Source organism: Poecile atricapillus, chromosome 26 (genome assembly GCF_030490865.1).
Source record: "Poecile atricapillus isolate bPoeAtr1 chromosome 26, bPoeAtr1.hap1, whole genome shotgun sequence".
Classification (NCBI taxonomy): Eukaryota; Metazoa; Chordata; class Aves; order Passeriformes; family Paridae; genus Poecile; species Poecile atricapillus.
Genome location: NC_081274.1, coordinates 1,704,928 through 1,730,593, shown reverse-complemented (window position 1 = coordinate 1,730,593; position 25,666 = coordinate 1,704,928). Strand labels below are relative to the sequence as shown.

Here is a 25,666-nt window from a genome sequence, read left to right as displayed (position 1 = left end):
CGGCTCTCCCAGTTCCCCTTTCATTGATCCATGACCCCCTCAGCCCCCCAAATCTCCGTGTCCCCCCAGTTCTCCATTCCCTGCGTTACCTGGATGTGGCGGTGTCAGAGCCCAGCCCGGGGGTCCCCCAGTACATGATCTTGGGGTTCGTGGATGGGATCCCCTTCACACGCTACGACAGCGAGCGGGGCCGGATGGAGCCACAGACGCGGTGGATGGAGGATGGAGCTGAGCCGGGATATTGGGAGAGCCAGACCCAGATCGCTGTGAGGAACCAGCACGTGGGTGCGGAGGACCTGAAGACACTGCGGCACCGGTACAACCAGAGCGAGGGTGAGTGGGGGGATCTGTGGGGCTGGGATGGGATCCGTGGGGCTGGGATGGGATCTGTGGGGCTGGGATAGAGATCTGTGGGGCTGGAATGGGATTTGTGGGGCTGAGAGGGGACCTGTGGGGCCGAGATGGGATCTGTGGGGCTGGGATGGGATCCATGGGGCCGAGATGGGATCCATGGGGCCGAGATGGGATCCGTGGGGCTGGGATGGGATCAGTGGGGCTGAGATGGGATCTGTGGGGCTGGGATGGGATCTGTGGGGCTGAGATGGAGATCTGTGGGGCTGGGATGGGATCTGTGGGTTGGAATGGAGATCCATGGGGCTGGAATGGGAATTGTGGGGCTGGGATGGAGATCCGTGGGGCTGGAATGGGATCTGTGGGGCTGAGATGGAGATCCATGTGGCTGGGATGGGAATTGTGGGGCTCCGACGGGATCCGTGGGGCTGGAATGGAATCTGTGGGGCTGGGATGTGAATTGTGGGGCTGGGATGGAGATCTGTGGGGCTGGGATGGGATCTGTGGGGCTGGGATGGGAATTGTGGGGCTGAGATGGGATCTGTGGGGCTGAGATGGGATCTGTGGGGCTGGGATGGGATCTGTGGGGCTGGGATGGGATCTGTGGGGCTGGGATGGGATCAGTGGGGCTGGGATGGGATTTGTGGGGCTGGAATGGGATTTGTGGGGCTGAGATGGGATCTGTGGGGCTGGGATGGAGATCTGTGTGGCTGGGATGGGAATTCTGGGGCTGGGACGGGATCCATGGGGCTGGGATGGGATCTGTGGGGCTGGGATGGGAATTGTGGGGCTGGGATGGGATCCATGGGGCTGGGATGGGAATTGTGTGGCTGAGATGGGGATCCGTGGGGCTGGGATGGGATCCGTGGAGCTGGGATGGAGATCTGTGGGGCTGGGATGGAGATCTGTGGGGCTGGGATGGGAATTGTGGGGCTGGGATGGGATCCATGGGGCTGGGATGGGATCTGTGGGGCTGGGATGGGAATTGTGGGGCTGGGATGGGATCCATGGGGCTGGGATGGGATCTGTGGGGCTGGGATGGGAATTGTGGGGCTGGGATGGGATCCATGGGGCTGGGATGGGATCTGTGGGGCTGGGATGGGATCTGTGGGGCTGAGATGGGATCTGTGGGGCTGGGATGGGATCCGTGGGGCTGGGACGCAATTCCATGGGTCTCTGTGGTTACAATCCCCCCCAGGTCTCCACACAGCACAGTGGCTTTACGGCTGTGACCTCCTGTCCGATGGGAGCGTCCGCGGATCCCGGCGGGAGGGCTACGACGGGCGGGATTTCATCTCCTTCGAGCTGGGATCCAAGAGCTTCGTGGCGGCCGACGACGCTGCTGAGATCACCCGGAGGCGCTGGGAAGATGAGAACGTGGCTGAGAGGCTGGAGAATTACCTGGAACACGTCTGCCCGGAATGGCTCCGGAAATACGTCGGATACGGGCGGAAAGAGCTGGAGCGCAAAGGTGGGTGGGGATTTGGGATTTGGGAATGGAGGACTTGGGAGCACTGTAATTCCTGTGGGAATTCCATGGGCGGATATCTTCATCATCCCATTCCAGTGGGAATTCCATGGGCGGATATCTCCAGCATCCCATTCCCATGGAATTCCATGGGCAGATCTCACCCCCATCCTATTCCCATGGAATTCCATGGGCAGATCTCACCCCCATTCCCATTCCCATTCCCATTCCCATTCCCATTCCTATGGAATTCCATGGTCAGATCTCGCCCCCATCCCATTCCAATGGAATTCCATGGGCAGATCTCACCCATTCGCATTCCTATGGAATTCCATGGGCAGATCTTGCTCCCATCCCATTCCCATGGAATTCCATGTGCAGATCTCACCCCCATCCCATTCCCATTCCCATTCCCATTCCCGTTCCCGTTCCCATTCCCATTCCCATTCTCATTCCCGTGGAATTCCATGGTCAGATCTCACCCCCATCCTATTCCCATGGAATTCCATGGGCAGATCTCACCCAATCCCATTCCCATGGAATTCCATGGGCAGATCTCACCCCCATTCCCATTCCCATTCCCATTCCCATTCCTATGGAATTCCATGGTCAGATCTCACCCCCATCCCATTCCAATGGAATTCCATGGGCAGATCTCACCCATTCGCATTCCTATGGAATTCCATGGGCAGATCTTGCTCCCATCCCATTCCCATGGAATTCCATGTGCAGATCTCACCCCCATCCCATTCCCATTCCCATTCCCATTCCCATTCCCGTTCCCGTTCCCATTCCCATTCTCATTCCCGTGGAATTCCATGGTCAGATCTCACCCCCAGCCTATTCCCATGGAATTCCATGGGCAGATCTCACCCAATCCCATTCCCATGGAATTCCATGGGCAGATCTCACCCCCATTCCCATTCCCATTCCCATTCCCATTCCCATTCCCATTCCCATTCCCATTCCTATGGAATTCCATGGTCAGATCTCGCCCCCATCCCATTCCAATGGAATTCCATGGGCAGATCTCACCCATCCCATTCCCATGGAATTCCATGGGCAGATCTCACCCCCATTCCCATTCCCATTCCCATTCCCATTCCCATTCCCATTCCCATTCTCATTTCCATGGAATTCCATGGTCAGATCTCACCCCCATCCCTTTCCCATGGAATTCCATGGGCAGATCACCCAATCCCATTCCCATGGAATTCCATGGGCAGATCTCACCTAATCCCATTCCCATGGAATTGCATGGGCATCTCACCCCCATCCCATTCCTATGGAATTCCATGCATGAGTTCCACCATTATCCCATTCCCATGGAATTCCATGGGCAGACCTCACCCCCATCCCATTCCCATGAAATTCCATGGTCAGATCACCCAATCCCCTTCCCATGGAATTCCATGGGCAGATCTCACCCCCATCCCATTCCCATGGAATTCCATGCATGAGTTCCACCATTATCCCATTCCAGTGGTCCCTGACGTCCATGTGTCCGGAAAAGAGGAACACGGGACACTGATCCTATCCTGCCACGTGTACGGATTCTATCCCAACACCATCGCAGTCAACTGGATGAAGGGGGGTGAAATCTGGGATCAGGAGACGGAGTGGGGCGGGATCGTTCCCAACAGCGACGGCACCTTCCACACCTGGGCCAGGATCGAGGCGCTGCCGGAGGAGTGGGAGCAGTACCGGTGCCGGGTGGAGCATCCCGGAATGCTGGAACCCGGGATCTTCGCTTGGGGTGAGGCTGGGAATGTGGGAATTGGGGATTTTGGAATTCTGGAATGGGGATTCCGCTTCCCCTCCTCACTATCCCGCGTTTCCCAGAGCCGACATCTGGCATGAATCTCGCCGTGGTGATCGCTGTGTCCGTCATCGCTGCCATCCTCGTCCTTGTCCTCATTGGATTCGGTGTCTGGAGACTCCAATCCGGTAACACACGGGATGGGGGTCGGGAAGGGGCACGGATCCACTTGGCACCGTTCTGGGAATGCAGCACCCACACTGATCCCACTGTTTTTCCACAGGGAGGAGGGACAGGAATGGATACAACCCACCAGCTGGTGAGTTCCAGTGGTGGATCCAGCTTTGGATCCCCTCTTTGTGCATCCCAGGGTGGATCCTGGGGTTAATCCCGGTGTGTGATCCATGCTGGAATCTCACGGATCTTCTCTTTCTGCAGGAAATAACACGGAAGTCAAGATCTGAATCACACGTATGGAGCGGGATTGGGGTGGGATTCCAGAGGGGGATCAGGGCAGGATGGATGGACTGGGATCAGGGAGGGATTCTGGATCAGAGCAGGGATCCAGAGCAGGATCAGATGGAATTGTTGAGTGGGATCGGTGCTGGATTCTGGATCAGGATCAGGTGGGATGGATGGAGCAGGATTGGTGTGGAATGGATGGAGAGGGATCAGGGCAGGATTCCAGACAAGAATCAGGTGGGATGGAATGGAGCAGGATTGGGGCAGGAGGGATGGGGTGGGATCAGGTGGGATTCTGGATCAAGGCAGGATTCCAGTGTGGGATTAGTTGGGATGGATGGAGCAGGATCAGGTTGGGATTCCCGAGAGGGATTGGGGCAGGGTGGATGTGGCTGGATCGGGGGGGATGGATGGATGGATGATGGATGGATGGATGATGGATGATGGATGGATGATGGATGGATGGATGGATGGATGGATGGATGGATGGATGATGGATGGATGGATGGATGATGGATGGATGGATGGATGAATGGATGGATGGATGGATGATGGATGGATGATGGATGGATGAATGGATGGATGGATGATGGATGGATGGATGATGGATGGATGGATGGATGATGGATGGATGGATGATGGATGGATGGATGATGGATGATGGATGATGGATGGATGACGGATGGATGGATGGATGATGGATGGATGATGGATGATGGATGATGGATGGATGACGGATGGATGGATGGATGATGGATGGATGATGGATGATGGATGATGGATGGATGATGGATGGATGAATGATGGATGATGGATGATGGATAGATGGATGGATGATGGATGGATGGATGATGGATGATGGATGGATGATGGATGATGGATGGATGAACGATGGATGATGGATGGATGATGGATGATGGATGGATGGATGATGGATGGATGGATGGATGGATGGATGGATGGATGGATGGATGGATGTCATTCTATTAGGAACAGCGAGGAGAACGACACAGACTCTGGGAGTCAATCAGGAGAATTCCTCTCAGTTTATTGCTTCAGGTCTTTTTTATAGACCGATACATGGAAAGTACAGAAAGGAAACTCTTATTGGTTAGCAAACTACTACATCACCATCATTGGTCAGTGGGGCACACACCCCTCGACCTTCTCCTGCAAAGAAAACAAGGGACAGGAAAACAACACCTGCAAGGCTGTTTTCTGTCTCTGAGGATTGTTTTGAATCCTCCCCATGAATTCTCAGGCCACGTTCTCAGGCAAGACTGAGAAGCTATGCGGCCTGCAACTTCTACAGCTCTCTGTTTCAGAGTTAGCATCCACAATTCACCTTTTTTGTTTAGAAAAAAAAAAATAAAAAGGCACAGTGTTTGTAATCTCCTGCTGGGCCCTTGCAGGAAAGAGAACAAGCACAGCACAAGAGGTTTCTTTTACTAGAATTTGGAATGGATACTGATTTAGAATTTTGGTTTATGTTTTTGATGTTTAAGGATTGTTTTCTTTGGAAGGATTTGATGGTTGACTCTAATACAACTAGTTCAGTGAACTAACACACTCAGCAAATAAAACATTGTTAGTCTGCTTGAAACTGACAGTCTAACTTGTCGACAGGTAAGAATGTTCACTCTCTGCTTGTAGAAGGACCATCTGAGTGATGATCGGTATCTTGATCATCATCTGAGGGTCGCCTGTTGGCTGCTTTCTGCTTTTGGTGTCGCAGATCAGGGCGAACGCACCTTGCGGGTACTCACCGTACCCCAGTGTCCGTGGAAACGCATGCATACCCACGACCCCAAGTGATGAGCTCGCATGGGTCTTGCCACTTGTTGGTGGTTAGGTCTCTCACCCAAACTTTCGCTGGAGGCAGGAGCACCTCGCCTGAGGACTGCAATGAAAGAAAATGATTCAAAATGACAGGGTTAGTACTCAATTCTACTACGTAAAATCTAAAAAATTTTTTACAGATCAATCAGCAATGCAATTTAATTCACAATGCTTTGATTCCTTTTTTTTTTTTTTTTTTTTCCCCATTGGATTTTCTCGTCCAGTATAATTGAGGGACTTTTGAGGGACTTATAGAGTTTACATGGCTGCTGTTGTTGTTCGTCGGGTTTTGCAGCTGCGCTGCTGACTGGTTTGAAGCTTGTATGTTCGGTGTAGAGTTGGTTTTGTTGTTGGCTGCTGCTGTTCTCAGCGTTGGTTGCCGTGGTAACAAGGTTGCAATAGGCAGCACTTTAGGGCAGCGGCTCTGCTTGTGGCTTTGTTTTTCCTCTCGTGCCGGGCTGGGCACGGAGAGAGGAGTCTCTGCCCGCCTCTGCCGTGATGGGCGGTGTCGCCGCTGCTAGGAGGCGGTGCAGGGGCGGTGCAGAGGCTGGAGACGACACCCCCGATGAGGGAGGCAGCGATGGGTGCCCCAGCGAGGTTCGCGCATGCGCGGGCCCCGCGGGGGGGCTGAAAGCTCCCCCCCCCCGCGGCGCCGCCGGGTTTCACGGCTGGACGCGGGGCGGGCGCTCCTCCCACCGCGCCGGCAGGTTTCGCTGCTGGACGCAGAGCGGCCCCTCCCCCCACCGCTGCAGCGGGTTGCAGCGCGGAGGGTGTGGGGGGGCTGGAGAAAGGGTCCCCCGCGGCCGCGCCGGCAGGTTTCGGCGAGGGCGTCCGCGCTGTTCCCCACGGCACGGAAGAAGGGAGCGCAGAGGGCGCAGGGGGGCTGGAGAAAGGGCCTCCCGCGGCCGCCCGCGGTGGCGCTCTCGGCGCCGGTGGAGGCGCGGGCGGGGACACGCGATCTCTGCTCCTCTGCCGCCTCTCCGTTGGCAAAGCTCGTGCGCCCAGCTCCGCGGGTGACGGGCATCCAAACTTTCTTGGAGAGGGAGATCTCTGGCGTACAGACTGCTTCTGCCCGCGGCTAAAGTCCTCTAAGGGTCCAGGCAGAGCCGAGGGAGCGCTACGCTGCTCGTCTACGGTTTCATCCCCCAGTCTCTCATGGCGTACCAAAGAGGCACTCCTGGCATCTAAGTCTTCCATCCCGGCCTCACTGTTCTCAGACTGGCACCATTCCAGCGCTTTAAAAAACACGCCCCAGGTGGCTGCTACGCTGCACACGCTGGTATTTCCTGCAGCTAGCTCAGACCACAAGTGGTCTCCTACTGTCAGCCAAATCTAGAGGTTAAATGCATTATTCACAGTCACAGTAAAATCTTGCGCTTTTCCCCACTGGAATAAAGCACGCATAGCTTCTTTAGAAATACTGAGTCCCATGCGCGGCAAGGTGTCCTGCCACGCAAAGTAGACAAGCTGTTCATTAGCTGAATCGCAGTTCCCCATTGTGAGAACTGTCTATCTTGACGGCTCGCGAGTGCGGTAGTGCAGACGCTATCGGCTTAGACCCGGGACTTTAAGCTCTGCTTCTTCAAGATAAGCTGTTCCAAGCCCGCTCACTGGCAGGGCTCCACCATCCCGTTGGTTTAAAAACCCAGCCCCCTCCAGGGGAGCCCGGGAGACTCTCACTTACCCCTCTGTGGGGGAAGTGGCTGGTTCTTGTTCACTGGCTGCACTGACCCCCAAAGGTTCAGCAGATGCACATCACATCGGGGTCACCAGATGTTGTTCTATTAGGAACAGCGAGGAGAGCAACACAGACTCTAGGAGTCAATCAGGAGAATTCCTCTCAGTTTATTGCTTCAGGTCTGTTTTATAGACCGATACATGGAAAGTACAGAAAGAAAACTCTTATTGGTTAGCAAACTACTACATCACCATCATTGGTCAGTGGGGCACACACCCCTTGACCTTCTCCTGCAAAGAAAACAAGGGACAGGAACACAACGCCTGCAAGGCTGTTTTCTGTCTCTGAGGATTGTTTTGAATCCTCCCCATGAATTCTCAGGCCACGTTCTCAGGCAAGACTGAGAAGCTATGCGGCCTGCAACTTCTACAGCTCTCTGTTTCAGAGTTAGCATCCACAGATGGATGATGCATGGATGGATGGATGGATGGATGGATGGATGGATGATGGATGGTGAATGATTGATGGATGATGGATGGATGATGGATGATGGATGATGGATGGATGATGGATGGATGGATGGATGATGGATGATGGATGGATGGATGGATGGATGGATGGATGGATGGATGGATGGATGATGGATGATGGATGATGGATAGATGGATGATGGATGGATGATGGATGGATGGATGGATGGATGGATGATGGATGGATGATGGATGGATGGATGGATGATGGATGGATGATGGATGGATGATGGATGGGATCCAGGATCAGGTTGAGATTCCAGAGAGGAACTGGGGCAGAATGGATGGAGCAGGATCAGGTGGGATGGATGGAGTGGAATCAGGTGGGATGGATGGAGCAGGATTGGGTTGGGATCAGGTGGGATTCTGGAGCAGCTCCTGCTCCCCATCGGCTCCAGCCAGGTCCATCCTGTGGAATGGGGACAGGGTGACACCGTGACCCTCTCTCATCCCGGCAGGAATCACCGCTGGAGCGATCCACGGAGCTGGATCCGCCCCTTTCCCTCTTCCCGGGAATGCTGAGAGCTGCCAGCAGAGCTCATCCCACTGCTGCCACCCACCCCACAGCTCTTGCTAACGGATCAGTTTCCCGTTTTCCAATGTTTTAGAGCCAAAACCCACAAATATTCCTGATGCTTTACTTCTGGTGTGAAATTATCCTGCTTGGGGCAAGAAATCCTGCTTGGGGCAAGAAATCCTGCTTGGGGCAATAAATCCTGCTTGAGGCAATAAATCCTGCTTGAGGCAAGAAATCCGGGTTCCTCCTCCAGTGTCTGGCAGTTCCTCTCTGGGAGCCTGGAGTGGGAGTGGGGACACTGGGGACAGGGATGGGGACACTGGGGACAGGGATGGGAACAGCAGGAATGGGAATGGGGACACCAGGAACTGGGGTGGGGACACTGGGGACAGGCTGGGGACACCAGGACTGGGACAGGGACACCAGGAGCAGGCTGGGGACACCAGAAGGATGGGGACAGGAGGAGTGGGTTGGGGACACCAGGAGTGGGTTATGGACACCAGGAACAGGCTGGGGACACCAGGAGCAGTGTGGGGACACCAGGAGTGGGTTGGAGACACCAGGAGCAGGCTGGGGACACAAGAAGGATGGGGACAGGAGGAGTGGGTTGGGGACAGCAGGACTGGGTTGGGGACACCAGGAGCAGAATTGGGATACCAGGAGCAGGCTGAGAACACCAGGAGCGGGTTGGGAACACCAGGACTGGGATGGGGAGACCAGGAGCAAGGTGGGGAGACCAGGAGCAGGATGGGGACACCAGGAGCAGGGTGGGGACACCAGGACTGGGATGGGGACAGCAGGAGGAGTGTGGGGACTTGCCAGCCATGCCCAGCTCCATTCCCCAGGATTCATTTCCTGCTCCGTGTCCCATGTCCAAGGTGTCCCCAGGAGGGTTTGGCCACACTGGGCTCCTGGAGGGGCAGTGGGGTGGGGGGAGGGGTCAGACCAGGCCTCGCTGTCCCCAGGTGTCCTTGAGTGTCCCAAAATCGGTGCTTGGGATCACAGAGAGGTTCCCTGGCCATGACCATGGCCATGACACGAGCACAAGATGGCCGTGAGGTGAGAGTGACCATGAGTGACACAACCCTGAGATGACCATGACCATGGGATGACCATGACTGTGACCATGACCATGACCATGACCATGGCTGTGACCATGACCATGACCATGGCTGTGACCATGACCAGGAGATGACCATGACACAACCACAACCCTGACCATGAGATGATTTTGACCAAGAGATGACCATGGGTTGGCCATGGGACACCTGTGGCCTTGAGGTGATGCTGATGTGATTGTGGCCATGAGAGAACCATTAGGTGACAATGACATGATCATGAGATGACCATTACAGTGAGATGACCATGAGCATAAGATGACGGTGATCAGGAAATGACCGTGACCATGAGATGACCACAAGATGATTGTGACAATGAGATGACCACGAGATAACCATGACACCACCATGGCCATGAAATGATGGAAGGCCTTGAGATGACCATGACTGTGACCATGACATGATCTTGACCAAGAGGTGACCAAGAGATGACCACAGCACACCATGACTGTGTGGTGATCAAAACCATGAGATCATCATGACACAACTGATAGTAAAAGGTCTTAAAACTTTAGAAAATTCGGGGACTTAAGTTTGGAAAGCCCTGGGAAAAGCAGGCCCTGGGAAACAGTAGGTCTTGTGCTTGCTAAAGACCAGGTCAAGCTGCACCTGTGTAGTCAGTATGTGATAAATGATACAATTGTTAGATGTGGTTAGATATAATTCTTGTTTAGAGAACATGGGGAACCATGTTAGGGGGCTAAGGGGGAATCACGAGAAATTCATGCTTGGGTAAAAACAATGCATACAATAGAACAATGTAAGTTTAATAATTAATATGTAAGTTGCATAATGATAGAGTATAAAATATGTTCAACTCGAAAACTCAAATCGGGTCAGATTTGGGTATGTGTACCCCTGACACCCAGAGCTCTTTAAATAAAGCACCTTCATATAACCATTCGTGGTTGTGTGTGATCCTGAACGCTAACATTTTGGCGACCCAGATGGGACCTTGTGAGTGCTGCTGAGCGAACTCGCGACCCGATCACGCTCCAGCCGGCACCGAGGGATTCTCGGGGAGCCCATCCAGCCGCGACCATCTCCGCTGCTCACAACATCCCCGGGAGAAAAGGTAAGGTGCTTTAATTTGGTTTTGGTGCCTGCCAGTTAGACACAGCGAAAGCTGCGCGTGGTTGGGCTAAAGGAATTCCTCTTGGTAAAGCCTAGGCGCCGTCCGTAAGACGACTGCGAAAGCGTCGCGGGTTCGGCATTTGTGGTATATTATAGTTATAGTTATAATATGGAGAAGCTTAAAGGGATTTTGGGCAGCAGTGCTCCCATACCAAGTACTTCTCCTTTGGGGTGCTTATTAGCACATTGGAAACAAGGTAATTTTGGGGAAGAATTACATAAGGCTAAGTTAATTGATTATTGTAATACATGGTGGCCAGGATATGTCCTGGATAGTGGAGAAAAGTGGCCAAAGAATGGATCTTTGCAATATAATACTATTTTACAGTTGATGTTGTTTTGTAAGCGAGAGGGAAAGTGGGATGAAGTTCCGTATGTTGACTTATTTTTCTATCTGCGAGACAAGCCAGAATGGCAAGCTGAGTGTGGATTGATGGTGGTTAAAGCGTGTGTGAGTGATAAATGTGAGGTTTGTGTAAAAGAGAAATGTTTAAAACACCTGGCATTAAAAGAAAGTTTGCGTCGGGGAAACGATATGGATGTTGATTTACAAGTGGCTTTAACAACACCAAAAGAACCTGACTCTGTCTTGTCTGCCCCCATTTCACCCAACCCCATTACACCTAATTCTAGTCCACTTAATCCTACCTCACCCTTCCCTCTTTACCCTCCTCTCCCGCCTTCACCAGATCCGTCTTCCCCAGGAGATGATCAAAATTTAACCGTAATACAAGGAAATGTGGAAAATGCTGGGGGGGAAAATAGTAGTAATGGATGTAATGATAATAAATCAGCGACACCGGTATCTCACCGGACACGGTCTAAGTTTGCCCCGGTCCCGTATAAAATGGAAAAAGACTTGGGCAGACAAAATCAGACTGTGATTGCCCCCTTGAGACAAGGAGTAGGAGTAGAGAGGCCGGTGTTTGTAAAGGTGCCTTTCTCTCCTGCAGATTTAGTAATTTGGAAACAGTCAGCTGGAACTTATAGAGAAAATCCTGATAAAGTGGCAAGGGTGGTAAAAATGGTTATGAAAACTCAGAACCCAGATTGGGATGATATACAAGTAATATTAGATACTTTAATGGATTCTACTGAAAAAGAGATGGTGCTTAAGGCAGCCAAGGAGAGAGCGAGAGAAGATCTCAGAACTGGGTTAATAACAGGGACTTTAGATGAGAACTTTCCTACCGAGGATCCAGGGTGGGACCCTAATGTATTTAGGGATATGCGGAGGCTGAAGAGATACCAAGAATGGGTTCAGATAGGGGTTCAGAATGCTGTGCCTAAAACTATGAATTGGTCTAAACTGTATGAGATAAGGCAGGAAAAGAAAGAATCCCCCACTGCATTTTTGGAAAGGCTTAAAGAAGCCGCAAGAAAATATACAGATCTGTAAATAGAAACAGAAACAGCAAAAGTTCAGCTCGCTCTTATTTTCCTTGGGCAGTCGCAGGATGATATCAGGAGAAAATTACAGAAGTTAGAAGGAGAGGAATTAAGGAATTTAGATAAATTACTTGAAGTAGCTTGGAAGGTATACAATAGCAGGGAAAGGGAAGCTAGTAAGAAGCAGCAGCAGAATCTTTTGGCAGTATTACAAGGGAGAGAAAATTCAGGACGTGGCAGGGGTGGTCGTGAATTTGGGAGGGGCAGACTTGGCAGAGGACGAGGGGGATCAGTTTTGCCAAGGTTAGGGTTAAACCAATGTGCATATTGCAAGCAGGAGGGGCATTGGAAAAAAGCATGCCCAAACAACCCGAAGAACCAGTTTAACCAGGGCAATCAGTTCCAGCAGGAAGATGTTGCCAAGGCTATGGTATTGGGAGAGTACAGCAGCTGACTAGAATCGGAACAGAAGTTAGTACAGGAACCTTTAGTAACTATACAATTGGGAGATAAAGAAGTAAAATTCTTGGTGGATACGGGAGCTACATATTCTGTACTAAATTACCTGAATGGGACAATTGGGGACAAAACAACAACAATAGTTGGGGCCACAGGGAAGGAAGAGAATCGGCCATTCCTGCAACCCCTAGATTTGTGTTTTGGAAACAAAGTTTTAACACATGAATTTTTAGATATGCCTGAGTGTTCAATTCCACTTTGAGGATGAGATTTATTAGCAAAACTTGATGCAGTGATAACTTTTGAAAATGGGGAGCTTTTCATGAAAATACCTGAATCAAAGACAGGATAAATCTTAATGATAAAAGAAAAACCAGTCCCTACTATCCCTCGGGAAGTAGAGGATGCAGTAATTCCCTCTGTATGGGAAACAGACATACCAGGAAAATCTAAGTTGGCACAACCAGTACATGTAGAATGAAAAGAAGGAGCAAAAGCTGTCCAGGTTAAACAGTATCCCATAAAGCCAGAAGCACAGCAAGGAATAGTAAAGATTATTGAAAAGTTTTTGAAGTACCAAATTTTAGAAGGATCTGAATCAGAAATTAATACATCAATATTTCCAGTGAAGAAACCAAATGGTGAGTACAGACTAGAACAGGATTTGAGAGCAATAAATGGAATAACTAAAGATATTTACCCAGTGGTAGCTAATCCTTACACATTGTTGACATCTGTGAAAGAGAAATAGAAATGGTTTACTGTAAGTGATTTAAAAGATGCCTTTTTCTGCATACACCTTGACAAAGAAAGTAGGAAACTGTTTGCCTTTGAATGGGAAAATCCAGACAATGGAAGGAAAACCCAGCTCACCTGGACACGACTCCCACAAGGATACAAGAACAGTCCAACCCTATTTGGAAGCCAGCTGGCGAAGGAGCTGGAGATTTGGAACGAGAATGGACAAGTACCAAGTGAACAATACCTGCTGTTACAGTATGTTGATGATATACTGACAGCTACAGAAGAGAAAACAACCTGCATAAAGGTAACAATTGAAATTTTAAATCAACTAGGAATGGGAGGATATAAAGTGTCTAAAGGAAAGGCACAAATTGCCCAACAGTCTGTGATCTACCTGGGATGTGAAATCTCACAAGGGCAATGTAAGCTGGGTACAAACCGTATTCAAGCTATTTGTGCTATTCCAGAACCCCAGAACCTACATGAGCTGTGAGCTTTCCTTGGGATGACAGAGCGGTGCCGCCTGTGGATCATGGATTATGGACTAATTGCAGAACCCCTGTATGAAGCCCAGAAGACACAACTGCTTACCTGGGGCAAACCACAGAAGGAGGCCTTCCTCAGACTGAAGGAGGCTTTGACAACAGCTCCGGCGTTAGGATTGCCCGATTTGTCCAAAGATTTTCAGCTGTTTGTGCATGAAAGATCACACCCAGCACTGGGAGTGCTGACCCAACATTTGGGAAGCTGGAAAAGGCTGGTAGGCTACTTTTCCAAACAACTTGACCACGTGAGTGCTGGATGGCCTTCATGCCTGCAGGCAGTTGCAGCCACTGTGATGCTGATCCAAGAAGCCAGGAAACTCACGATGGGTAGACACACAGATGTCTATGTGCCACACATGGTGACCACTGTTCTAGAACAAAAGGGGGCCATTGGCTATCTCCACGCAGGATGAAGAAATTCCAGGTAATCCTGACTGAGCAGGATGATGTCACACTAAAGACAGCTAACCTTTTGAATCCAGCTTTGTTCCTAGGTACCACAACTGAAGAAGGCCCACTGGAACACGATTGTGTGGCAGAGATAGAACACACCTGTTCAGCCAGAGCAGATTTGAAAGATGTCCCACTGGAACAGGCAGACTGGAGCTGTTTACAGATGGAAGCAGTTTTGTGGAGAACAGGACCAGTTACGTTGGATATGCGGTAACAACAACAGGTGCAGTGGTGGAGGCAAAGGCCTTGCCAGCAAACACATCTGCCCAACGAGCAGAATTGGTTGCTTTAACCAGGGCATTAGAGATGAGTGAACAAAGTAAATATCTAGACTGATTCAAAACATGCTTTTGGAGTGGTGCATGTACACAGAGCACTGTGGAAAGAAAGAGGACTGCTGTCTTCTCAAGGTACACACATTAAACATCAAGATGCAGTCCTGCAATTAATAAAAGCAGTATAAAAGCCTGAGCAAGCAACAATCATGCACTGTAAAGATTACCAATCAGGAAACTCCAAAATTCATGAGGGAAATCGGAAAGCAGACTGGACAGCCCGACAAGCTGCTCGAGAAGTGCAAACTGCAATAGCATTGATACCTTTAAAAACTAATGTATCTCAATTCAATTTACCTCCAGAACCAAAATATTCAATAGAGGATGAGAAATTGGGACGCTCACTGAATGCACAGAAGAATTCAGAAGGGTATGTGACTACACAGGGACAAGTAGTGGTACCCTCCTTGATAATGAGGGAAATTCTACAAATTAAACATAAAGAATGTCACTGGAGTGCAGAGGCACTGATGAAATTGATAAAACAAAATTTAATTTCAGTATGGATGTTAAAAATCCAAAATCATTAATGTCAAAATGTGAAATTTGCTTAAAGAACAATCCAGTGGCTAGACGACAGGCACAATTAGGGAAAACCAGGAGATTATTGGCAAGTAGATTTTGTAGAATTACCAAGAACTCGAGGATACAAATTGGTAGGGGCTTGACACATTTTCAGGATGGCCAGAAGCTCTTCCCTGTCACACAAATCAAGCAAAGGAGACAGTCAAGTGGTTACTGCAAGAAATCATTCCAAGATTTGGGGTGTCTCTAGGAATATCATCAGATAGGGGCCCACATTTCACAGCCACCGTAGTGAGGGAGGTGAGTAGGTTGCTGGGAATAGCTTGGGATCTCCATACACCATGGAGACCCCAATCCACTGGACAGGTAGAGAGGATGAATCAGACATTGAAGAGGCAAATCAGCAAAATATGCCAAGAGGTTAAATTGCAGCAGCCACAAGCTTTACCAATAGCACTGCTGAGGATTTGGATAAAGCCTAGAAGCGGGATGTCAGTCAGTCCTTATGAGATATTGGATGGGAAACCATATGAATCCCCTCAACCTAATCCAAATGTACATGTTACAGGGAAGCAAGAGGTGTAGAATTATGTTCTGTCTCTTGGAAAAGCTCGAGCTCGACTTCGGAGCACCCTTGTGTGGAACAGGCCGCTGACTCTTGAGAATCCAGCTCATGACATCCCCCCGGGAGATGAAGTGTACGTTAAAAGCTGGAACGAAGAACCATTAAAAGAAAGGTGGAATGGACCCTATCAGGTACTGTTAACTACCTTGACAGCAGTCAAAGGAGCTGGACTGGATCCCTGCATACATTACACCAGAGTGAAGAAGGTTTCCCCTGCACTGTGGACTGCACAAACTGTAGGGCCAACAAAGCTGCAGATAAAGCGGGTTTGATTGTTTCAAATGTCTAGGTTGCTAGTGACTGTAATGGTGATTATTTTATGGCCTTTAGTGCCACCAGTAGGAATCAACGTTACCCTGGGATGTGAAATGCAAAAGGATCAGCTGACAACTCTTCATTTTAGAATGAAGAGGGATGTGGGGGTGTAGCCAGAAACACAAGTGATAAAAGTCTCTAATCCTATTCAGGTAGAAAATGGGATGATTGGATTAATGAAAGATTTTGCCAACATGCAAAACAGCAGCAAAATAACTGCCTGTCTGCCAATATCAAGGCAGCAGGAGACCAAATAAATTGGGGAATTATAACATCAAAATTTCCTGAAATACAAAAGAATAAAAATGAAAATGTGAGCTGTGTATTGCAAATAGATTACGAGTACCAAAATAAGACAGTGTTTGAAAATGCTGTGAAGCCAAAGTATTCATCTAGATGGGATTGTCATGAAAATGGAGGAAAGTATGAACCAAAACTAGGCTGGGATGAAAGATTAGGGAATTATGGATGGTGTTATGAAAAGATAGCAAAGGTTATTAAAGAAAAGATTCCAGTATCGAAGTGGAAGTGAGAAGGACAGGAAGGAAAAGATCAGGCTGAAGCTTGGGACAGTGCATGGTCAATGAATGTGCTTCAGAAATTCCAATCTATGGCAGACAGCCCTTGGTGCATTAAGTGGGAAGGCTCTGAAAGTGAAACAGATCCAGGGGTATGGAACACTGCAACCAGTAGTAGAATGGAGGCAGACAAAGTCAATTGGTGGGTATGGAACAAAATGTAGGACTGTACTTCTGATGATGAAGAAATAAAACAAATGCCACCACTAGTGGTAGCTCTGCAAATTGGATGTGCCTGCAGAAGAATCAAACATAAACAAGGGGAAATAAATGACAAGACAGGACAAGTGATCCAAAAGGTAATATGGAGCACAAGTACAATTCAGAGTCCAGGCCAATCTGGATGGGCAGCAAGCGATGGCACCTGGACAACACATCTGCCTGTAGGTGAAAAAGTAAAAGAGATTACTTTAGGCCTCCCCACCTTATGCCAAATTTAGAAAACGTCACCATTTAAGGGAGAACATGAACTTCTGCAAATAAGGACGAGATGAGAAGTTCAGGAAAACAAAATTGAAGATAAAGAAAGATGGCAGGAACCCTCCAGCAGTGTAAAATTTGAGTGGGCTCCGGAATCCTTGTTTGCTCCAATAGCAAATTATAACAATAGAAAGATGTTGTACAAACTTACAGGTCAGGTAGAAAGATCGGCAAGAGCTACCTAAGAGGGATTTAGAGAGCTAAATGTACAATTACAAGCCACAACTAAAATGACCCTGCAAAACAGATTGGCTTTAGATATGTTATTGTTGAAAGAACACGGAGTATGCGCGTACCTAAAAGGACAAATTGATCACTGCTGCATCCACATCCCAAATGGAACTGCAGATGTAGAACACGACATTACTCAATTAAAACAAACAGAACATGAAGCACAGAAAGAGAGAGAAGATCTGACCACAAGTTGGGTAGATAAAAATTTTGAAGGGTTAGGATGGAATGTGAGCTCCTGGATCAAATCTATTCTTGAGAGTCTGATAATCCTACTAACTGTGTTCTTAGCAATCTGGTTAATCTGTGCAGTTCTGAAAGGAGAGATAAAGAAAAGAGTATCCTGGAACCAGAAGATAATAAAGGCACTGACACGGGACAGAGATCCACATCCGCATTTGTTATCTCCAAGTCCTCCAGAGTGTAACAACACTTACGACAACTGTGGATTCAAAGATGAACATCAAGTATAAACTCAGAAAAAGGACTGTATATAGTGAAAGCCTTGCACTTATTATAGCAAAGTGAAATATATAGAATGTGGGGAAATATGTTACTATGGGGTTAAATGCTTCTGAAAATGTTTCTCAAAATCATGTAGAGGTAGGCCACAAGAATGCTTGGTATTAGGGATGGACTAGCAAGCTGAAATGTTTACGGTGATGGCAACTGGTACTTGGGGTCTCCAAGATACCCACCCAGAGATAAGATTCGGACATGTTCGAGCAAGGATGAGCTAACTCTCATGAAGCAATATAGATAAAGTTAATGGAGCAATATTAATGAAACAATATTGATAAGGTTGTTACAGTGATTACCGGTACAGCTGAAATTGTAGAAATATGTGCACTTTGGACAAAGACAACAGAACTAGATTTGGGTTGCTGATACCTCTAGTTCACCCACGCTTCAATAAAACACCTGCATACAGTCAATATACAATTATGTGTTTTCCTGAATGCTAACGAAGACAGATCAAAAACTTCCAAAACACCAAAAATCTGATATCCCCCCAAAATACAAAGATTCTGCCCCCACGAAAAAACAAAACACCAACGTTTAGACCAATAAAGCTCAGAAACTCCAAGATTCAGCCCCGTGGAAATCGTGCATCTCCCTGCCCGGGCACTCGCTGCATGGGGGGGTGAGGGGGGCAATGAGGCCGGGTCGGAGCAGGGGGTGCCTGAGAGAGGCCCCGAGCCCGGGGGAAGCCCCTGCAGAGCCATGGAAGTGGCTCCTGGCCGGACTCGGGGATCCCCCTGGCGATCCCCGCTGGAGCAGCCTGGTCCTGAGGGACTCTGGCCCCTGGCAGGGACCCCAGGCTGCAGCAGGACAAGGATTCCTGTCCCTCAGGGGGAGGCACTGACATGACCTGACTGTGACCCCCATCCCTGTGCCTCTGGGCGGGCAGGGGGACGGAGAGGGGCAGAAAGTTAAGCCCGGGAAGGAGAGAGAGCTGGGGGAAAGATGGATTTCCGGAGGAATTACTTTACTTCTCATTTTCTTCCTCTGAAATGTTTGAAAACAAATTCAATTAATTTCCCCAAGTCAGGTGTGCTGTGCCCGTGACCAAGGATTGAACTGTCCCCACCCTCATCCAGACCCCCGAGCCTTTCCTTGTGTGTTCTGCTCCCCGCCCGGGACAGGAAGGAGAGTCACAGAGTTTTGGCCTCGCTCCGGCATGCCCTGCTCCATCCCGGACTCACCCCCAGCTCGCAGCGCCCTCAGCTCCCGGGCACCCCGAGCTCCCGGCGCTTCAGCGCAGCGGCGCTTCCTTGGCCTCCTGCCCGGGCCGGGCGCAGCGCCGGGGCCGCTCCTCAGCCCAGGCTGCCGAGAAATGGCGGAGCTCAGCCCAAGGCAGGCGAGTCCGTGCCGTGTGCAGAGCCCGCCGCTGGCTGCGATTGGCTGCTTCTGCCGTCACTCGTGGCTCTGGCGCGCGCTGATTGGGCAGAGCGGGGACAAGCCCGGCCCCGCTGGCGCCCCCAGGGCGGCCGTGGGGCAGGAGAGCCGCCATTGCCGGAGCGTCTGTGCGGGCCCGGTAGCGGCGGCAGCAGCGGCCGGAGCCCGGTGAGGCGGCGGCGGAGCTCGGAGGCGGCCCCAGCGCAGCGTCCCGGGCACAGCGCAGCCACCTCCGACACGAAGCGGGACGAGCCAGCGCTGCTCCGCCACCGCCTCCTGCCGAGGCCCCAGCGGCAAGGAGACCGCGGGCAGCCGCTCCCGCAGCGCCCTCAGCCCAGGGCCAACACGGGCCGGCCACGGCACAAGCCACCCGCCACAGCCCCCTGCCGCCCCCTCCCGGGCCCGCAGCGAGCCCCGAGCCCCCGCAGAACCGAGCGCGGCTCCCACCTGCGATGGCCGGGGCCGCCTCCGAGCTCCGCCGCCGCCTCACCGGTTGTTATAAAAGAAATTACAATTTTGACAGCTAGGTCCCTTGGGTTAATGGCAGTTTAATTAAAAATGAATACAATTTAGTAAATTGAATAGTAATTTGATATAATAAAAGAATACAGTTTAGTAAAAGAATATCATTTAGGAAATAATTACAAATTATATGTATAATTTGCCAGTAATTAAGTATGATTAAAGCATAAGCAAAACCGACCGGGGTACGGGTTCCTCACCCTGCCTCACGTACAGAGCAAATCACTTCAAGCTAAACTTATACATATTCATTAATGCTTCCCATAGGTTTCCTCCTATTTCCGATTTTGCTGACTTTACATCACTTTTCTTCACGGCACATGCTTCACTTGTTGTTAGGGGGTCTTCAGTCTTCTTTTGGGGGTCTTTTGGTGAAGGCTTCTCCTCTTCCTCATTGTCCTTTGGATAACCTTACAGGTTTGTGTGTGCGTACTAAGCGTTGTGTTATGTTACTCGACTAATTAGTCTGATATTTACTGGTTTTTAGGCCCAATGCTTAAAGTCGTTCTAATTTTGTCCATCTCAAGGCCGTTTTGGTCTTGAGACATCACTTATCTTCTAAACTACATCCTGTACCTTAATTTTAATTTTAATGCAAAGGGGTACATCTGCCTCATAACACTGATTCTTTTGGTTGCTTCTAATAGTAACTTTCCAAATAGTTAAAATTTAGTCAGCACAAATCAATTCCATCTATTTTAATGCCCCATTTCTCTTTTTTATTACATTTATTGGTGCTTTTTTTTTTAAAAAAAATAAACTTGAATTTTATTTTTTTATCTTCTCAATAATTTCATTTCTTGCATTTACTTTATTTTCATTTCTAATTTTTAAACTTTTTTCATGCTGTATCAAGCTTTTTGCACTCTCTTTCAAATTTAGTTAACTTTTTTTTTGAGCTATTATAGTTTCTTTTCATTCAGTATTCCTTGAATTACTGAATGGATTAGTCTAATAAGGCATGAAATTATACAAAATAGAAACAATAATCTAAATATAAAACACTATGCCATAAATTTTAACTTTTTCCACTAAGTACTTCTTAGGTTATCTCACTAATCAGTCTTCAAAATAAAATTCTATTTTTGAACTTGTATATATATCTTTAGCAATTTTTGTGATGGCTCTTCTATAATCATTTATCTTTATACAACTCTCAGATTTGTTAAACTTTCTACAAACTCCCCCTTCTTCAGCTAACAAATAGTCCAGGGCAATTCTGTTTTCATAAACAAATGCTCACACTTGTGAATGTTGCTTGGCCAGCAGCTTTAGGGCAGTAGATGTTTGGTTTGAAACAACTTTAACTACTGTCTGCAGCTTTATGAACTGATTCAATAGATAGATTTGGGTTCTATATCTCTAAGATCCATCTGCAGCTCAAGTGGCTGGGTCATCTCTCTGCAGGCCATTTGTCTTCATTTCTGGTTTCTTCTTGCTTTTGGAAAGTCAAGGTTCAAGTCTCTTTTATTGTTCTTTAATGTTTCATAAAGTGATGTTCTTAATATATTGCTCCTGGACCTCGGTATAATGAAGAAGGAGGGTCATATAACTCTTAAGATACAGGTTCTTCTCCACCTTTGAGGTAATTCACTATATGCTCTTTACTCACAAATTTAATATATTCCATCAGGGGCTTTCCATTTGTTACTTGTTGTACCTGGTTGTTCCAAATAGAATTTTAGGTCACTTATGGATTGGTAAGGGTTAGCTCCAGAACTTTTATACCAGCACAAATCAACATGGTTATCCTACAATTAGTTTCTTTTTGTCATTCTCTAATATCCAGCAGGAGTTTTTGGTGGCCAGGTGTTAGTATTGTTATCTGATACAAACTGTTTTAATTATTTGATGATTCAAAATTTATCTTCTAGGTCATTTTATTCTCTTGGAAGTTTGAGTAAGATTTCATTTTAAAAATTGGTCTGGAGCTAGACTCTCACTTTCCCACAGCTATTTTTTTAGCTATTTTAAGTCTTTCACAAATTTAACATTTAAATAATTTTAATTCTATAACTACTTCTTGCATTAAACCTACAGAATGATTTTAGTTAAAGTTGGCCAATCTCAGTTGCTATACTGCTGTTTCAACTGTTCACACTACTTATTCATTTTGTCTAATTCTTCCCCTGAGATTTTTTTATACTTTTATAAAATTACAGTGATTGTAACAGGCAGCATTAACATATGGATGTGCCACAAACACAGATTTTATCTTGTTTTTGCATTTGTCATATTTGTTTGCATTTGTCACATGGATCAGAATTATTGTGATTTTGTTTTTGCATAGTTTGTTTGCTCATTGTTTGCTTTTGTGCTGCTTGTTTTAATATCGCTTGTTTCTTTCTTATTTTTTTGGATTCTGTCCCATCCTGCTTTATGGTTTTGGCCAGTTGCCAAGGGTGTCTTAATGAACACAGTGAAAATAATCCTCAGGAGTTTTCACTCTCTACCTTCCTCAAGGCCCCTTGGGCTGCAGCCAAGGGCCGAGGTGCCGCTCTTCTTGGTAGCAAAGTTTATACCCTGGGGTCTGGTCACTGACACGTTTAGTCTCACTGCTACCCTTGGCCTCATAAGGTTCCTATGAGCCACTTCAACTCTGCTTGTTTCAAGGATGGCACAGATTTCACAGCACTGTCTTATCTCTCTCTCTCTTAGTCAGTTATATTTTTTTTCTTTTAATTTAAACTACTAAAGCTCCAGAGATGTGCCAACTACAATAAAAGTTACTTTTTCCACAACTTCAGTTAGCAATTTATTAATAAAACTTTAATTAACAGGGGGTTCTTTTAGCACAATTTTTGCTGTTAAATAAATAAAACATTTAGTCAAAACCATTTATATTGACTATACAAAATATTGAAAAACAAACATATTTTAAAAATACGGAAATTTAAGGTTCTGTGAAAAAAACCTGTGCTACATGTTTTTAACACTTATAATGCACATAACACAACTGTAACACACCATTTAGATACTATATATTCATAAAATGTGTTTGTGCTTCACAGACTCTAAGCAAGGCAGAATTTGTCTTTTGAATGTCTAAATATAATAAACCAAACCAAATTAATGCCAGGTTGTAACAAATGGTCAGTTGTGTTATATGTTAGAGTTCACTTGGCACAGCCAGCACTTCACCCTTTTCAGTTAAATGGGATTTAGGTAGTGCTGCTGTTTCTATTTCCAGCAAAATATCTTTAGATGAAGGAACAGTTTTACCTTTTTTTTTTTTTTTTTTTTTTTTTTCCTGCTACTTATTAGTTTGTAAAGGATACAACAGATAACTCTTGCTTTCTTGTGTTTTAGTAATAAATTTATCTTTCCCCCCCCCACCCCCCCCACCCCGGGAAACTACAGGGTAGCATAGTCGCTCTCTTGATTAAAAGGTTCTTTACATACTGATTTAAAGCTTAACAAATCCAATCTTTAAACGATCCAAACTTTGGCCAATTCAAATTATATTTTCAGATCATTTTCTTTGTCTATTTAAACATATAATAATTAATCATTTTCTGCTTGTTTTTCCTCTCCGGGATTCCCATGTATCCCAAAATCATAACATCATCCTCAGTGGACTGTCCTGAGGAATGCTCCCCTCCTGAGAAACCCCCTCACGGTTCTCAGATATTCCGGGCTCCTGCGAATTCCCCTTATAATTCCCAGCCCCTGGGTTCAAGGACTTACTGTCCCTTGAACCCATCTCTGGCAGCAACCAAGCAAGAAATCTCCGGTACCAGGAGAATCTTGATCCCCCTCACTCACTCCGTGCTTCAACTTCCCCCCTCCCTCAATATTACTCTTGCTCTATCCCGTCTTTTGCCAACTACTCGCTTCCTGTCTAATTTCCTCTCTTTCTCAATTTCTTTTACCCCTCTTTGACTGCTCATTTCTGGCTACTTCTCTTCCCAATCCCTCTTAGCTACGTACTAAAGTTCCCAACTATTTTCTCTTTTTAAAGGAAGTTGAACCTGACTCGATCACTCTCCTCCTGAGTCACTTCACTCAGCGATCAGATCACTCCCTTCTCCCCGAGGACTTTCCCGTGGGTTTTAAGATTGGGACTCTCCCTCCCGTCCCTGCCGGGGATTTTCACTCGTTCTTCTCTTTCCCTTCCCTCCTTTCCCGGCCGGTCTCCTCGCGGAGAGCCGAAAACGCGGTACGGCCGGAGGTCTGCACTCCCTTTGTGGGTCCGGGCTGCCCAGCCCCGTCTCAGCCACTGCACACACACACACAGGCACACAGCTCCCCCCTGCCCAGCCCCGTGGGACTCACACACTCCGTTTGCCCGGCGCTTCTTGTGCACAAGACGTTTTACAGGCACCTTTATCTCTGGCCGGCACTCTACGGGAGCTCTTCTGCACGCTTCCTACAGCCAGCTTCTTCTGCTTATGCTTTATCCTAAGTGGAACTTCTATTTCCAAGGGAGCACGATCTAACCTTGGCACCACCTTAAAAAATTGGTGGGGAACTCCTTCCCATCATTAGCCGTTCTCCCCCTAGATCGGAGTTCATGGGTTTTGGCACCAAATTGTTATAAATGACTTTCAAATTTCCAAACAATCAATCTAATTAATTGATAATATAGTTTAATAAATTGGATACAAAATAATAAAATAATACAATTTAGTAATAAAGATACAATTTAGAAGATATATTCTGATATATATATATATATATATATATGTGTGTGTGAATATAATTGGCCAGTGGTTACAAATGGTTAAGGCATAAGCAAAACCATTTGGGGTACGGGGGGGACTTCTCACTCCACCTCACGTACAGAACAAAGCACTTCATGCTAAACTTATATACTGTGTGCTTACACATATTCATTAATGTTTCTCGTATGATTCCTCCTATTTCTGATTTTTTTGACTTTACGTCACTTTCCTTCAAGGCACATGCATCATTTGTTGTTAGGGGGTCTTCAGTCTTCTTTTGGGGGTCTTTTGGTGAAGGCTTCTCCTCTTCCTCATTGTCCTTTGGATAACCTTACAGGTTTGTGTGTGCGTACTAAGCTTGTGTTATGTTACTCTACTAATTAGTCTGATATTTACTGGTTTTTAGGCCCAATGCCTAAAGTCGTTCTAATTTTGTCCATCTCAAGGCCGTTTTGGTCATGAGACATCACTTATCTTCTTTTGGTCATGAGACATCACTTATCTTCTAAACTACATCCTGTACCTCAATTTTAACACATAACATCTGCCTCGTAACACTGATTCCATTGGTTGCTTCTAATAATAACATTCCGAATAGTTACAATTTAGTCAGCACGAAACAATTCCATTTATTCCACTACCTCCCGGGCCCGCAGCGAGCGCCGAGCCCCCGCAGAACCGAGCGCGGCTCCCACCTGCGATGGCCGGGGCCGCCTCCGAGCTCCGCCGCCGCCTCACCGGGCTCCGGCCGCTGCTGCCGCCGCTACCGGGCCCGCACAGACGCTCCGGCAATGGCGGCTCTCCTGCCCCACGGCCGCCCTGGGGGCGCCAGCGGGGCCGGGCTTGTCCCCGCTCTGCCCAATCAGCGCGCGCCAGAGCCACGAGTGACGGCAGAAGCAGCCAATCGCAGCCAGCGGCGGGCTCTGCACACGGCACGGACTCGCCTGCCTTGGGCTGAGCTCCGCCATTTCTCGGCAGCCTGGGCTGAGGAGTGGCCCCGGCGCTGGGCCCGGCCCGGGCAGGAGGCCAAGGAAGCGCCGCTGCGC

General features: G+C 48.0%; 2 protein-coding genes across 7 annotated transcripts in view; both read left to right on the top strand.

The window, feature by feature from the left end:
* LOC131588553 (class I histocompatibility antigen, F10 alpha chain-like) overlaps positions 1-8,839 on the top strand; it is a 31,185-nt gene extending 22,346 nt beyond the window's left edge. For 5 of the 6 annotated variants that reach the window (XM_058857485.1, XM_058857486.1, XM_058857487.1 and 2 more), the window contains exons 2-8: positions 70-333; positions 1,550-1,822; positions 3,303-3,575; positions 3,662-3,766; positions 3,862-3,897; positions 4,017-4,049; positions 8,546-8,839. In XM_058857485.1, coding sequence (XP_058713468.1) covers positions 70-333; positions 1,550-1,822; positions 3,303-3,575; positions 3,662-3,766; positions 3,862-3,897; positions 4,017-4,042 — 977 coding nt within the window. In that variant the 3' untranslated portion in view covers positions 4,043-4,049; positions 8,546-8,839. Of the gene's footprint in view, positions 1-69; positions 334-1,549; positions 1,823-3,302; positions 3,576-3,661; positions 3,767-3,861; positions 3,898-4,016; positions 4,068-8,545 lie in introns of all 6 variants that reach the window. The other variant, XM_058857489.1, reaches the window with a different exon arrangement.
* The window catches only part of LOC131588634 (zinc finger protein 239-like), a 156,736-nt gene that overhangs the window by 29,662 nt on the left and 101,408 nt on the right, over positions 1-25,666 (top strand). The gene's annotated exons all lie outside the window — the stretch shown is intronic.